The 14536-nt window shown below is 45.2% G+C and overlaps 1 protein-coding gene across 3 annotated transcripts in view; it reads right to left on the bottom strand.

Annotated features, from left to right (window-relative positions):
* Window positions 1-14536, bottom strand: part of fbxw7 (F-box and WD repeat domain containing 7) — a 58060-nt gene that overhangs the window by 23217 nt on the left and 20307 nt on the right. Inside the window, exon 1 of one of the 3 annotated variants that reach the window (XM_029850507.1) lies at window positions 13231-13672. The exons of the other annotated variants lie outside the window; for them this stretch is intronic. Coding sequence (XP_029706367.1) covers window positions 13231-13446 — 216 coding nt within the window. The 5' untranslated portion in view covers window positions 13447-13672. Of the gene's footprint in view, window positions 1-13230; window positions 13673-14536 lie in introns of those variants that run through there. 3 annotated transcript variants of the gene reach the window in all.

The following is a 14536-nucleotide window of genomic DNA, read 5'->3' as shown; positions in this document are numbered from 1 at the left end:
CTTGGGCCCCATGTTGCGGTTAGATGACAATTTAGAGCAAAAGAGGCCGTTCAGATGGACAATATCTGGGCTGAGAGAGCCGTTGCCGCAAAGATTTAAAAGGTTACATGGAGCCGCGCGGATCAAGAACCATAAATGTTTCATATCAAGGGCAGAAGGGGCAGGGAACCTTGGATAGGTCTGACAAGCACAGTTATTCCTCCTTGTACACACACCCACACACAAATATTGGATATGGATACTGCTGCTTTTATAGACAAACAGACACACTGTGGATATATTGCTGATGTCGCTCTTCTCTCTTTATAGGAGCAAATGGGAGGGAAGGGAAAGGGGGGGTGGAATCAGCCGAGTCACAAAATAAACCAAAAGAAACTTTTTAGATCAAACATCCAAACTGTAGTAAAACAGAATTATCATCGACCTGATTCTAAAAGCAACACGTAACCACGGCTCTGTAGTCATAATTGGCAGGGGCTGATACAGTAGGTGGTTGCCATGTCTGCTGAATCTAGGTGAAATCTGTCAGGCTGTTACAGGACGGGGGCTTTGTTGGAAACCTGTCACCTGCTGCGAAACAGGGGCCACGCTCAGCGACCGCACAACCCAAACCGCTTCTCAAAGAGATGAGAACCCTGTCAAAGCTCCCCACTCCTGTTCCGTGTTGGTGCGCAGCTCTAAACAGACTCATCTGGTGGGAAGTTTATAGGAAATCGCTTTTTCTAATTCACATTACGGGTTCTCTGAGCTTCAGCGAGTGGTTTAAAGGATGTTGGTGTGTTGAACCCTGTGAAGGTGTTAGAAGCTGATTCAGTTCAGACTTTGCTGCAGTCTGCTTCTCCCACGTTCACGCTGCCTCAGACCCTCCTACACACAAATACACACCGCTCAAACATGGATTGTGAAGTCAATGACGTCCTGCGATCCAAAGATACATCTGCATGGTTGTATGGGTTTGCAAACACTCAATCAGTCCACGTTAAAGGGAGTTAATGTAAACCTTATTTAAGAGGTTAAGTGTTAGAACATGGAAATGTTCACCTTGTAACAGCAAGCCTATTGCGATTTCCAAGCTGTCAGCCGCCTTCTTTTATTCTCTTAAACCTGTCAGTCACCTAGATGAGCTCACCACCCTGAAGGATCTGCCAGCGGGTGATGCATCCAGCAGAAAACGGAAAGCGTGCCTTTTAATTTGAAGGCACTGAGGGGTAAAGGGGTGAGCGTGAATAAAGTCTGAAGTTTAAATTATGCTGTACGCACCAGAACTTTTCAAAAACCAACATGATGTCTCATGAGATTACAGCTGCCTGCAAAATATGTGGACACGCTTGAGGGAGGTATACAAACGCATCTTTTAAAGAGCCAAGCACACAATTATTGTAAAGTTTTTTGTAACAAAGCAGGTTTTTTTCCCCGAGACAAATTCTTTTTGGAAACCGAGGCGTCGCCGCGCTGGGGCGCGGCCGCTCATCGGTAATTTGTAACTCAATACATCACACAACGTCAAAAAGTGACCTGTGCAACCAACTGGAAATTCAATGGAATGAGTGCAGCAGTGGAAAATCAAACTGGGGTCCGGGCTTTGCCCAAAAACCCGACTCCCCCCAGGACGCGCTGTCGACGTACAGCTTCACTGCCTCAAACTAACAAACCACAAAGTCGTCTTCGGGGGGGCTTGTTCTGCATTTCAAACAAAAGTGGATGCAATTTAAATGAATCCAGCCCAGGCGAGAAGGTTCAGCGAGCCACGTGCGTACTTTCAGCATTTAGGACGACATGCAAAGGAAAAGGCGATGAGGCTTTCAGTCAAACTGCATTTCCTGTTCTTCATGTGTCATGACCTTTAAACAAAATGCAACCTCAAATATCAGCTCAGTCAAAAGAATGCAACTGTGCCTGCCGAGCGCTTGACAGGTCAGGTGGTTCGTTTTAATGTGGAAGGCGCCTTGTTTCCTTTTCCACAAGAAAGGTTTTAGCTACATTACATGTAATGTTGCTGCAGAGCTCCCCTAGCTGAATCTCATCTCTCCATCCAGGACAAACCCTGCAACATTTTCTCATTTGTCCGTCTACATTTCATTTAACGGCAGCACATCAGATTCCATTTTGTCTGCCTCCGCTTTCCAGCAAGGTCACCTCGGAAATTACACGCCTTTTTTTTTTGAGTCCCTTACTCTGAGAGAAGAAAATGTATCTGATGCAACAAGTTCTAAAACTGATTTTTGAAACCCACCATCTTTTGACCTTCCCAGCCCCATCAACGAACCCATAACAGCCCGTTTTGTCCTGTGACTACTCATCACAAACAAAAGCGAAGGAATACCTAAAACTCCAATTAAAGGCTAAACAACTGCCAAGGAAGAGCTAGTATGATGCCAGAGGAAACACACATTTGCTCCTGTATAGTTGTTTAAAAATAGGGTTTTAAAAGGGGCGGGGAATCACAGATGGTACGCCCGCAAAACGGGTGCCCTGGTCCAATTGGTAATGTGCAGTGGATAAACTAATAAAATCAAAAAAATAAGTTTAATTGTAAGGTGAAGCACCTCCTTTAGCCGAGGCTGATGTTTTGCTGTAACTATCAATATCCCTGACAAAAGGGAAAGCTGTCGTTAAGAAAAAAGCAGTTAGCGTAAAGAGGGCGGGGCTCGCCACACCGATTCAGCCTCGACCCTATATATGACCTTTAAATTTCACAATAGGTGGCCCACAATAGCTGCCGTGTGCCGAGCGGTTTAATCTCCATAGCCCATCTGCTGCGGCTGCTCCCAGCGAGCTGGATCTGGGAGGGAGGAGAGGGAGTGCCCGGTTTCCCTCTGAAGCTCGTGGATGTCAGTCTGTCTCGGTGCATCCTGTGGGACAGCTGTATGGTAATGTGCACGAGGGGCCGGGGACACGCAGCAGTTGCTGGGATTGCCAGGCAGACACAGAACAAGGAAGCCCTTCTCAGTGGGTAGCCGAAGGCACGGACTTGGCAGATTACACATTCAGGAAACAAATGAGGCTCCATCAAAGAGATCCATCAGAGATCAACAACAACCAAATGTGCAGTAATGCCCAAAGCCCGTAGACAGAATACAGGGGAACCTAATATTCTTTAACCATTTAAGGATTAAAAACTCTCTGGACCTTTGGGATGTTGCTTCTTTAGATAATGAGACATATGATGGACAACAAGAAGCAGGAAAAAAAGCCATTTTATTCTAATCAGGAGTCTGAAGTAAAACTGCCACTTCACAGTGTAACGGCTCAGCCGGCACACCCGACAACTGGAAGGATGGTTCGGACCAGCGCGGAAAACTGGTGATGCTCGGGAAAATCAAATCAATAATTCAAGGCCGGGCAGATTTAATCTTGACGCGATGATGACGAAGGACCGTCAGGGGTGTGGGCAGCAGCGGAAGCTCCCCCCTGCCGTTACAGCCCCCCCACCCCCACCCCCAGGTCTGTAAACTGTTGCCTGGCAACAAGATTCACTCTCACTGGCCTCCAGGCTGCAGTGTGCTGCCTCTGGACACATCCAGGGATCAGACACTTGTTTGTCATTCGAGTCTAACCGGTCCTGGCAGCGGTAGCCAGGGTTTCCTCTAATGACCACCTAATTGTCACCAAAGCAACACCCAGAAAGCATCTCTTTAGATTTTTTAGATAGTTTTTTTTGGTTTGTTTTTTAACAAACTCACAGTGGCATCAACATCAGGCCACAGCCTCCTAGGAGGAACCTTTAAAGTATTTCCACCTCGGGAGGGTTTTTGCTCAGTATTGGCCCTGCCATCTGTCTGATGCACTCACTTTTGATGTCACGCAATTGTTATGCAGGAGAGAAGCTTATGACAAATGAAATGTGATTCTCCTGTTCGCTGCCCACACAGGCAGGACACTGAACCCAGTCAGATACTCGCTAATGTTTCAGGGACTTCTTGAACAATTATCACAAACACAGGAGGGGAAAAGGCACAGCGAGAGGACATCCTCCTCACTGTTGCTAGGAGTGACGTGGACAGAGATCCAGGCTTTCAGGCTTTGCTAACAACCCATAGATCCAATATCTCCCAAGTCTCAGGCTCTCCTTCAGGTACAAGCAGAGTTAGCCGTTAGGATGGCAGATGTGTTTGGAGACATAACTGAGTAAATGATAAGAACTGCAGAAAGACCAGAGTTAAGCACAAATGCAAATCCCCTTGACAATAAATAAAACATCAAAAAATTCATTTTTCCTGTCAAAATGATGAGAAGAAATGTTTGCTTTTTTGTTGAGATGACAGGAAGTGGTTCTTTTTTAATTAAGTAAGCACTTTTCGAGAGTGGATGTCACTTTTTTCTTTCTTTTTTTTTAAAATGAGAATTGCAAATTAAACATGTCTGAGTTTGAAGTGTTTGACAAGGCTGTTGCAGAAGGGGACCCTCGCTGTCAGTTCCTGGTTAAATCATTCATGCATTCAACAGCTTTCTGAAGTTCACCTGTCTCTTAAATCACCACTTCATATATTATTCACACATACCAGGTGGTTTACAGCCACACTCTTTGTCCGACTGGGGGAAAAAAAAAATCAGTAATCTCCGCATTACTGCCAAAAAAACTGGCTCCGTGGTGCTTTTTAAAATGCACTGAAATGTTCATTTTCTTGACCACAATGAAGAGATTTTTAGAAAAATAACATCTGTGTAAGTATATGAAATCAGAAATGCCTTCATGCAATCGTAATATTTGGGGATAAGACAAGTTGCTTCACCAGCCCAGAGGAGAAAAGAAGAAAACGGCCGAGCGGTAACGATTTTTATTTGTTTTAAACGATTTTTGGGATGTTTTCAGCGGCTGTTGTCTGCCTTCTACGCGGGACTCAAAGGCGCTCAGTTCTCTGCAGCTCCTGCCAAGACCGATTTGTCTTCATCGGGTATGCAGAAAACAGGAGAGACTTTCATTTTCAAACTGTAGATCGTCAATGAATCATTTCCGAGGACATTTTTGCGATTTGAGTCATTCTTGATTTAAAATCTTTGCAGGCTTTTAATTTTCGGCTATTTTCAATGAAAGAACGTGGTGGAATTTTGATGCAATATGATCATTCTGAAAGACCGGCACCTTAAAATGTTGAATGATTTGCGATCTGAGGGTGTTAATAGTAGCTGAAATGTCCTGGCAGCTCGCATTAACAGAACAGACAGCACAGTCTTCGGGACACAAGCTCCTCGGCTGACTTTCCTTCACAAGTGCACGAGGCTATTCGTACCAACGCGCCCCTCCTTGCACACCGAAGTTGTTGGAGGTGTAACGCATGCCTTGAGAAGATCAGGGGAGATCAACCATGAAGTGCACTTGAGAGTGTAATGAGCCTTGAGCATCTCCACTATAGCCAGAACAACTTGATCTCTAAATCCATCGACTCTTTGTTCTGCTATTAAACCTTGAATGAAGTTAAAGAAGCCGATAATCAATCGATAGATAACCTGATCCACAATAACTCATTTTACATGAAAAGTATATTTGAAGTAGAGCAAGTAAGATTTTTTTTTAAAAAAAATTGAGACTATTGATGCTCCGCTAATTAAATCAGCATTCAGTTTAAAAGAGAGGCTTTTGATGCTGCTGCATCAGCGGGACAGATAGTCGGAAAATCAAACATAATCAGGCAATTCCTTTGGAATTCCAATGTCATGTTTGACAGTAACGTAGAAACACTGCAGTGAAGACAGGACGTGCTCAGTGTGTGTGTGTTACAGGTGAGGAACCAATCAATGACTTTCCATTTTGTGTCAGTAAATGAATCCCGACAACAGTCCCAACACTCATCTGAGAGGATATTGATGACTCTGTTGTGCTGCCTTAAGCAGGTCCTGGAAGGCTGACCAAAATCCAAATGCTGCACCGAACATCTGGGTAAATATTCAATTCCTGGCCACACAAAAACAAACTAAACTGCTGGGGGAAATCACAATCTACGGCGGTTTATTTTCATTCTTATGGTGAAGGTGTGTCAGGTCCAAACTTCAAATCGAATCCAACTACAAGTCAGTTAATCACCATTATTAGACTCTTAAGTACTAAAAACCGTCCATCAGAAGCCAAAGCTTTTCAAACAGTAACTAATATTTCCAATAGAAAATAATGACCCCCGTCAGGGCACATTGTAATATCAATGTATACAATATAAATCAATATATACATATGTAATATGTAATATAATAATTCAGCTGTCCGATGATGCAACATATAAAAAATGTTCCTATTATAAACTTCATTTCATACATTGACACTTATAGCCATCCATTCTAACCTCTGACTACACTGACATGTTAACATGTATTTGATATACCTTGTTCCAATCACACCTTGTTCAATCACAAATCACTTCCAATGACTATTACTGACACTCTGGCAGCAGAATAATTCTCCCTCATGCTGAGATGAGGTTTGATTACTTTGACATCCGCACTCAGGCAGCCGGCTGAATCAATAAGAAGCTAAATTCTTCCAATTTGTTCCCTTTTATGGAGATATTCTAATTCTCTGCATGCTCAAAACAATCCCGAGCAGTTCCCTAGTGGACATTAATGCACAATGAGGATGGGAGGTCACCAGGGAAATCTCTGATTTATGCCGCGTTCCATGTCGTCTGATGTGACCTTCACATGAATACAAATACGCCGCCTGGCAACTTGACTATTTATGCTGTTTCCTGCGTGACAGCACTGGGCCGTGGCGACAAAAAGCCAGGCAAAATCATCCGTAAGTGTCTTGGCCCATGGTGGGAAAAAGGGTGACGCTTTATCAGTACGGATGATCGGCTTTAAGAAACTTATCTGGTAAAGAGGTGACAGGTTCAGCTTTTGACAGTTGACCATAGAGAAAGTCAGGGTGTCCTGGTGTCGTACCAGGCCTTTGATTAGCCTCGAGCCATTTGATGCTCTGCCCAGTTGTGATACTGGGAGCTACTTTGCACCTGGTGATTTGGAGCCCTGTCAAAAAAATAAATAAAAAACCCCAATGCAGACAACTGATTTACCCCTCTGCGATTTCACCCTCATCACAAGAATCCCATTAGACAACTTAACGGGATAATTAAATAGCCTCCTGGCATTTTAATTCTTAGATTGCCCCTTCAAATAGAAGTCGTTCTCAAACTCCAACAAAGGCTATTGATCTTTTAGCACAGAGCGCTGCTTTAATTGTTTTCCAAGGATTGCCTGCATAATTACCATTGCATTAAAGCTGTGGAGATGTGCAACAGTGCAAGAGCTGCTTCAGATCCTAATGTAGCATTCAGCGCCGCACTCATAGTTGTCATAACAACCTGAACATTGAATGAAGCTCTTAGCCTGAGAGTGCATGCATGTGGAAAGCGAGTGGAGCCGGTGCTCCAAAGACAGCAGATGTGTGGCTGAGGATTGAGAGAAGTGTGTGGAAGCGGAAATCTCTCCAAAAGACGTGTTGACACAATCCGCGGGGAAAAGACGGCATTGGAGAAACACTGCGAATTGATCATAACTCAATAACGCCAGAATGGGCCACAGCATAAACATAAAGACTGAAGAACACACAGTTAAAGATTCCTGTCGAGCCACAATAAACATCTGGCTGGTAAAACCACCATTAAATGACAGAGTGATGCTCAAATCTTCTCCATGCTCACATGTTAAAACCTTTAGCTCATGCTGCCCTCTAGAGGTAAGGCCAGCACTCCAATTTCAGTTAAATTGATACATACAAGCTGGAGATAAAGATAGACATGGAAATTCTTCTTACCTGTGTGTGCACATGGTTTCAGGCATATCATGGAGCAGGACATAGGAGGAAGAAAATAATGGTACATTAGTTCAATTGGAGATTAGCAAAACATTTTAAAAAAATGTTTGCGACAACAGGACCACAGATGTACATCTGGTTTGTTTTCCTTTGGAAAATTATCATGGTTTGAGAGAGTGCTTATTGCAAGTCTAACTAAAAAGAAAGGCTTGTGGGCGGCTGAACTGCTTGTGTAGGTGAGGATGATGAAGCAATTTTCTTCTTGTCCACAGAAATTGATTTTCGCCCCATAGAAAGTAACCACGTGCACAAGGCAGCATGAGCTGAAAGAGGATCAGCAACAGGTTGAAAAGTGAACAGCTTCTGTGTTTGAAAAACAAATCGGAGCTGAAGTCCTAATGTGTGAAAAGAAAAACTACAACACCCACACACCCAACAAAGCTGTGTCAACTGTGAGTCACAGGAACCAAAATGCTCTTGTTCATTCCACATTCACCGATGTATGTTGGGTTTGTTTCTTTTCCTTTATCTGTTGTTGTATTTGCACTTCCTGACACACGACTAGCTGCTGCCTTGGGGGTCAGAGGTCACTTTAAAAGGAACCTGGGAGTCAAAAGTGAAGGACAGACACATCACTCAAGGATGAAACTCATCCAAGTATTTTCCTCTTACCCCCTCAAGATTCATAGACACGCATCACTAATCAGTGACATGTAGCAAGGGACAGTTTTACAAACGCATTTTACAAATACAGAAAATTCAAGCACTTTTTTATATTCTGAAAAATGATTGAATATTTTTAGAGCACTAAAGAGCTCATCCAGTCAGGAGAGGGAACAAATGATTTATGAGTAGCACAGAGGATAGTTAAATGCCAAAAATTATTCAAAAAGGTTGGTGAATTTGGCCTTAAAGTACGAACAGTGAGTCATTAGTCTGGCTAGAACGCAGCTACGCGCCGCAGCTCCAAGTCTTCGGAGGGCACCTGAAAGAAAAGCAATCATTTTGTTCTTGTTGTTAATGGAACAGAGCACAAGTGAGTCTTTGAAAGACAAAAAGTCCATTTGTATAGATGGTGAGCAGCATTTGTTCCACTCAGAGGTGGAACAAATATAAAGTTTGGGTGGAAGAAAACCTGAGAAAACTAAGACAACGAAGAAAGAAAATTCAATTCTGAAAAGGACTAAATGCACGAACAGACGTCCGAGTCACAGTCTTTACAATAACAGTGGCATAATAACAATAAATTAATCTAAATCCGTCTTGCATCAATGAATGTCTGAGAGGCAGGAGAGTCCAGAAAGAGTCTAATAATCCAGAGAAGCCCTGGTGAAGCCTGCATGTTTAAATAAAGAATAGAAGTTTGAGTCTGTGGATTTAACCTATTGCATCCATGCAGGGAACTCTGCAATAACCCTCCGCAGATGAAATATTCTGCTTCACAGTACTGCAATCCCCGTTTGATGTCCTGGCAAGTGATAAACCTTCAAAGTGGAAGAGGCACCCCCCCCCTCCATCGACACCACCTCCCCCCACCTGCGAGGTCACTCCCGCACTATGGATGTGAGTGTCTTCACCTGGCATACAGCCGTCATCTCACATTCTGCCTATCGATGTCAGATGATGATCACGCACGTATAGATGCCACTTTGCCCTGACAGTCAGCGGCTTTCTTGTGGTGTTATTATGTTGACAGTCACATCACTACAATCCAGCAGCCTATATAATAAATGAAATAATAAATAATAAGCAAGGGTGCATCCATAAGTCCTCCCATTCCTTGTTCTGTCTCGACACGTTTTAAGCTCTGGGATCACCTTTCCCCCCAAATCCTTTCATCCTACACAAAGTGTAATCCTCTTGTTGCTCAGCAAGCGTTTGTTTTTCTGATTAACCTCTGAACACAACACAACATGCACGGTGTGTTGTGTTCAGATCCCGTCTTCCTGGGGCTCCAGTATTAAGGAGGCACCTAACACTCATTAACACCGAAAGGAGATGCTGTAAGTTCAAGGTTTCAGGTCAATTTAGACAAAGCTGCCTAAAAAGCATTGAGTTTTTAAATGCACGTGACAATAATCCTCTTTATCAAAAGAATATGTGGATATTGTTCCACTGAGGAGTAAGAATACTCGTTTCCTGTATTTTCCCTTTCAAATTTGAATGCACTGTGTTCACACATTAGAATGTAAAATATGAGACTATAGTTGTCATAGCATTCCAACCATGACGTTATGACACCATGGCGACACTAGGACCAACAGAACGACAGCGGGCAATCCCGACCCACCCTAAACCCACATTAACTCCGCCGCCTGTTGTCTTATTAATCTTTACTTTGACCCAAGGTTTGCGGTGCTGTGATGGAGTCAGGGTCCAGACAATACGGCAGGCATTCCATGTACGTGTAAAATGCTGCGAGACCACCCACCATCAGTCAGACAGGGTTCATGCGCAGATTAGGCAAAATATGCAGACAGGCGCTTCACTTTTAGCCAGTCAGCTATGCCTTCACTGACCGTCATTGATGAGCAGATTATAGCGAACTAGGCCCTGTCAAAGGCACAAGTGCGTCATTGAAGGTCAGCACTGACAAATGTGAAGCCGCCTCCCCCCCACGTGCTGGACACACAACCGTACTGGACGCGCGGCGCCCACACGTCCATCTCCCTCTTTGTCGTTAACATGTTTTAACCAATCTATTTCTTAAAGAATACAAAGTCAATTGTGTTGCGCTTTAGCCTTAGCAATGAACTGCTGTTGCATTATGTAGCCACTAGACGTCGCTGTTCGCAATTTCAATGCTTTAACATCCTGTCACATGCGTTCAGTTATAAATAGGAAAATGTAGGCGCAAGGTGGGAGTTGACAGATAAAAGGTTTGAAAAGATCCCCTTTAGCTTTGTGAAGTCTTTTATCAATGACAAAAGTTTAGGAGCTGTGAAACCTGCCCATAGAGGCGTCGTCTCTCATGCGGCTCACGCTGCATCTGGAAGTAAAAGGAAATGTCAGAGCTTTCAAGCAGCTCCGAGGCAGGTGGGGGGGCTTATCGCTATCTGGTGCCATCTATCCTGCAGGCAAATACGCGTGCTAGGCTATACAGCAAACCCGGAGTTTGAACTTTGAGAGGCATTTCGATCAGGTTCAAGTTCATAGCTCACACGCATTGTCAAAATGTAGAGAAACACCCTGCATAAAGGTAACACACATTACTAGCTCACATATACAGCTGCATGTTTAGGTTGTGAAAGCAGCATAGTGAAAATAATGAAGTGTTTACTACCGCCGATGGGGTGTGTGAGCAGTAAAGCACGTCTCAAACTGCTTGTAGACAGAGCTGGATGATCATCTATAATTCAGTAATTTTCTTAGTGGGGGCTGCACACTCTCTAATGAACTCACGGGTAAACATACACTATATTTCTGCAGCCGAATGGAGGTGTTGTTTAGCTTACTGGCTGAATCCATGTGCTCCCTGGAATGGGACCGCTTCTCAGAATAGCCAATGGCAGATACCTTCCTTCCCTCCGTGTTATTTGGAGCTCAAGGGCAACGGAATCTAACCCCCGGCAGTGTATCGCAGAGCGGCCATTACTTTAGGGCGAAGAGAGAGGGGTGCGTTCAAACGGGGTCATTAAAGGTAAAGCCAAGAGCAGCATCACAGAGAACTTGTCAGCAATATAAGGTTCTAAACTAAAACAGCATCATTGACATGGGGTCCAACGTTTGTGCCCATGGCCAAAAGCTGCAGAAATTAGCATCGCTTCTGCTTGTTTAAACCCGAGGTGGCTAATATGTGGTTTATGTGGACCACTGGCCCCTCGCTGTTAGCATAGCTGTTGTGTTGACTGGTCTGGACTGGACGAACTGACGGCTTCCGAACAAGATGGGGCCTAAAACGAAATGCAAAGGTTTACATCCCTCTGATAATCCCGCCCAACTGTCACACCTGCTCACACAGCAGATGCATCTTTCCGTTAGCTGTTCATAGCTGCGATGGGCACGTCCAGATCACCTTACCCGAGGCCCGCCGCCCCCGCAAACCAATACGGCCCACTGTTAATGTACGATGTATAACACGATCTGTCATTTCCTGCGGGAGAAGGATGCCCTTTCTAGCTCCAGGGAATACGGAGGCCTCTCCTGGGCACGTTTTTAGTTGGAATTTAACCCGGGTCTGTTTTAATTAGCATGGCTTGAACACTATAGGTCACACATTAAGAAACAGAAGTGTCTTCTATACAGTTCTGTTTATACCCAAACAATGGTGGAATCCAACAGGGAGAGAGGAGAGAAAAGGGGACAGTTAAGCGATATAAGCATCAACAGGAAAGAGGAAGCATACAAATTATTTTACAATACAATGTCTTCCTACAGAGATGCGGCTCCAGGCAACTGAGGTTGCCCAGAGAGCCCCGGAAATCCCAGCTATGCTATTCAGTGAAGACAGCTGAATCTACATGACATCCTGCTCTGGATGGACCACCAGCCATAACCAGACCCCACAGAGCTCTCCAGTCAAACTTACCCTACAAAAACATGACAAACAACCGCAAGTGGCCAAATGATCAAATCGCTTCAATACCTTAAACTCAGAAGAGCTGCATTTCCTCAAAATGGTGTTCCTGTTCTGGGGTGGTGCATTTATAACCAAGTAGATAAAATGAGTCAGAGTCTCTGAACATGTGGTGTGCACAGTCATGCAGTGGGGGGTTGCACTTTAAAAGTACGGATATAATTAAGGATGATGCATGACATTATTTTCAACTGAGGCGAAACCCAACAGCTTTTAAAAATCGGCGCGGCCTCGCCCTGCAACAAATATTTCGCTGGATATTTTTAAACTCGTGGGTGGGTGAACTAATGAAACCCTCCGCTGTGCTCCCACCTCAAATCAATGCCTCTTATGAAAGTAGTGCATAAGTGGCAGTAATTAAAACAAAACTACCCCTGGGGTCACGAGGCAGGGTCCCGTAGTGGGAGGCTTTTACGTGGGGAAGGAGTAAAAGCCCATTTGGCTTCTTTTTTTGATGTTTGAATTTAAATTAATTTATTATCCTTCATGTTTTTGTTTGTTTTCAGAAATGTGGGTGAGCGAGTGTAGGAAACACACCATCCAGAAGCGTACTTAAACACACCGTCAACATAATAAGGGCCTTCAAATGGAATGAGTGTAGCGTTGCACCTCCTGTGGCGTCGCCCTGTTGAGTTGGTATATTAAGTATATTTATTAGAAACAAGCAAATGCACGGAAGGCAGCACGACGGCGAGGTGACAGTTTCTGCCGTGATGAGGCCGAACCCGCATGACAAGAGAGAGAAAAAAGCACAAATTAAGATACTGAAGATGATATTTCCCACGGGAATAGCTTGATCGTACGACAGCGCTAAACCTACCCGCGTCTGCAGGATGACCTTTGACATTTGCCCACTTCTGCGGGGAAACGCTGGGGGAAAGGCAATGGCCCGACAGGGCGCGGTACTCACCCGCCTGCGGCAGAACGGCAGACCCTGCGCGATGATGTTGATGCTAAAAATCTTGAGAACCTTTTGAGGAGGTAGCGGTTCCTTGGCGACGCCCTTGGCGTCGGCCGGCGGGTTCTCCGGCGGAACCTGCGGCGTCTCCTTCCCGCAGACGGCAGTTGGCATCTTTCTCCGAGCGCCAGATGAGGAAAAACGCGTGATGGGGCAATGCCGCAGCATCGCAGAGCAGCCCCTCTACTGTATCATTACCCGGGGTAAATGTCAGGCGACGGCTGCCGTGAGCCGATACCGTTTCTTCCTTTAGCGGATGTATCGACGCTCTCCTCGCTGCGCCTCCTCGCCCATCTACTCATGAGTCGCCTCCCTGCTGAGTATCACCCTTTAAAATATCTTCAGAGTGTGACATCAGTGTTGCGCCACAGCCAGGCGGAGCAGCTGTTATTTAGGCCCTGAGAGCAGGTTAGACCAAATCAGTCGGTGCTTCCCTCAGACGGCCACTGCGGAATCTGCTCCCCACTCTGCCCCCCCCCCCCCCCCCCCCCACGAGGTGGAATGCCAACCAGCAGCCGTCCAACGTAGCGCACATGTCTGTGGAGCGTCCTCGCTGCGGTCAGACTCTGACCCTCTTCTGTTGGTCCCAACTTGCTGAGTAAAGTTTTGGTTTATCCCGTCGTAACGGTGGCGGAGCCGCTGACCTTCTGAGTCTTCGGTGAACCGAAGGTGTTTGGCAATGTCAGACACCCTGTGTCAGCGAAGAGGCCGGGGATATTTCAAGAGACGACACTGCAGCAGCTCAGTATGCGTGACGCATGCGTTTTAAACCGGGATTCACTCGACGCAAGGACCAACGAGGTCAGTTTAAGGGCCAGCTAGCATGAAAGAGCACCAGCCATACGGTGATACTGTAGGACAGGCCAAGGATGCCGCATGAATGCCACACAAAGCAAAATTATGCACATTTATGCAGAGTTCTAAATGAGCCAACAATCATACGCAGACCAAGAGGCCGTGTCTGATCACATGGCTTAGCCTCTCTTCTGTTCTCACGTCCGCTATTGTTTGAGGAGGATTACAGTGCCGGTACATCTGTCGGCGTAGACCGAGGGCCCCAACACAAGAGGCAGACAGTCGGCTGGCAGATGATATTGACATACACAAGCTGTGGCGCAGTCACACCATCCTTCAGTTTCACATGTGAAGCACGCATGCACACGTTTAATTGTCCACTGTGGTGACTTAAAAAAAGAGTCTAAATATGTACCTTTTTGGCATGTGTAGCTACAAAGGAAGGTGACCACCAGAAGGAGCT

The sequence above is a fragment of the Takifugu rubripes genome, chromosome 17 (assembly GCF_901000725.2).
Source record: "Takifugu rubripes chromosome 17, fTakRub1.2, whole genome shotgun sequence".
Lineage (NCBI taxonomy): Eukaryota > Metazoa > Chordata > Actinopteri > Tetraodontiformes > Tetraodontidae > Takifugu > Takifugu rubripes.
The sequence above is the reverse complement of the archived record's forward strand: the minus strand, read 5'-3'. Positions and strand labels throughout refer to the sequence as shown.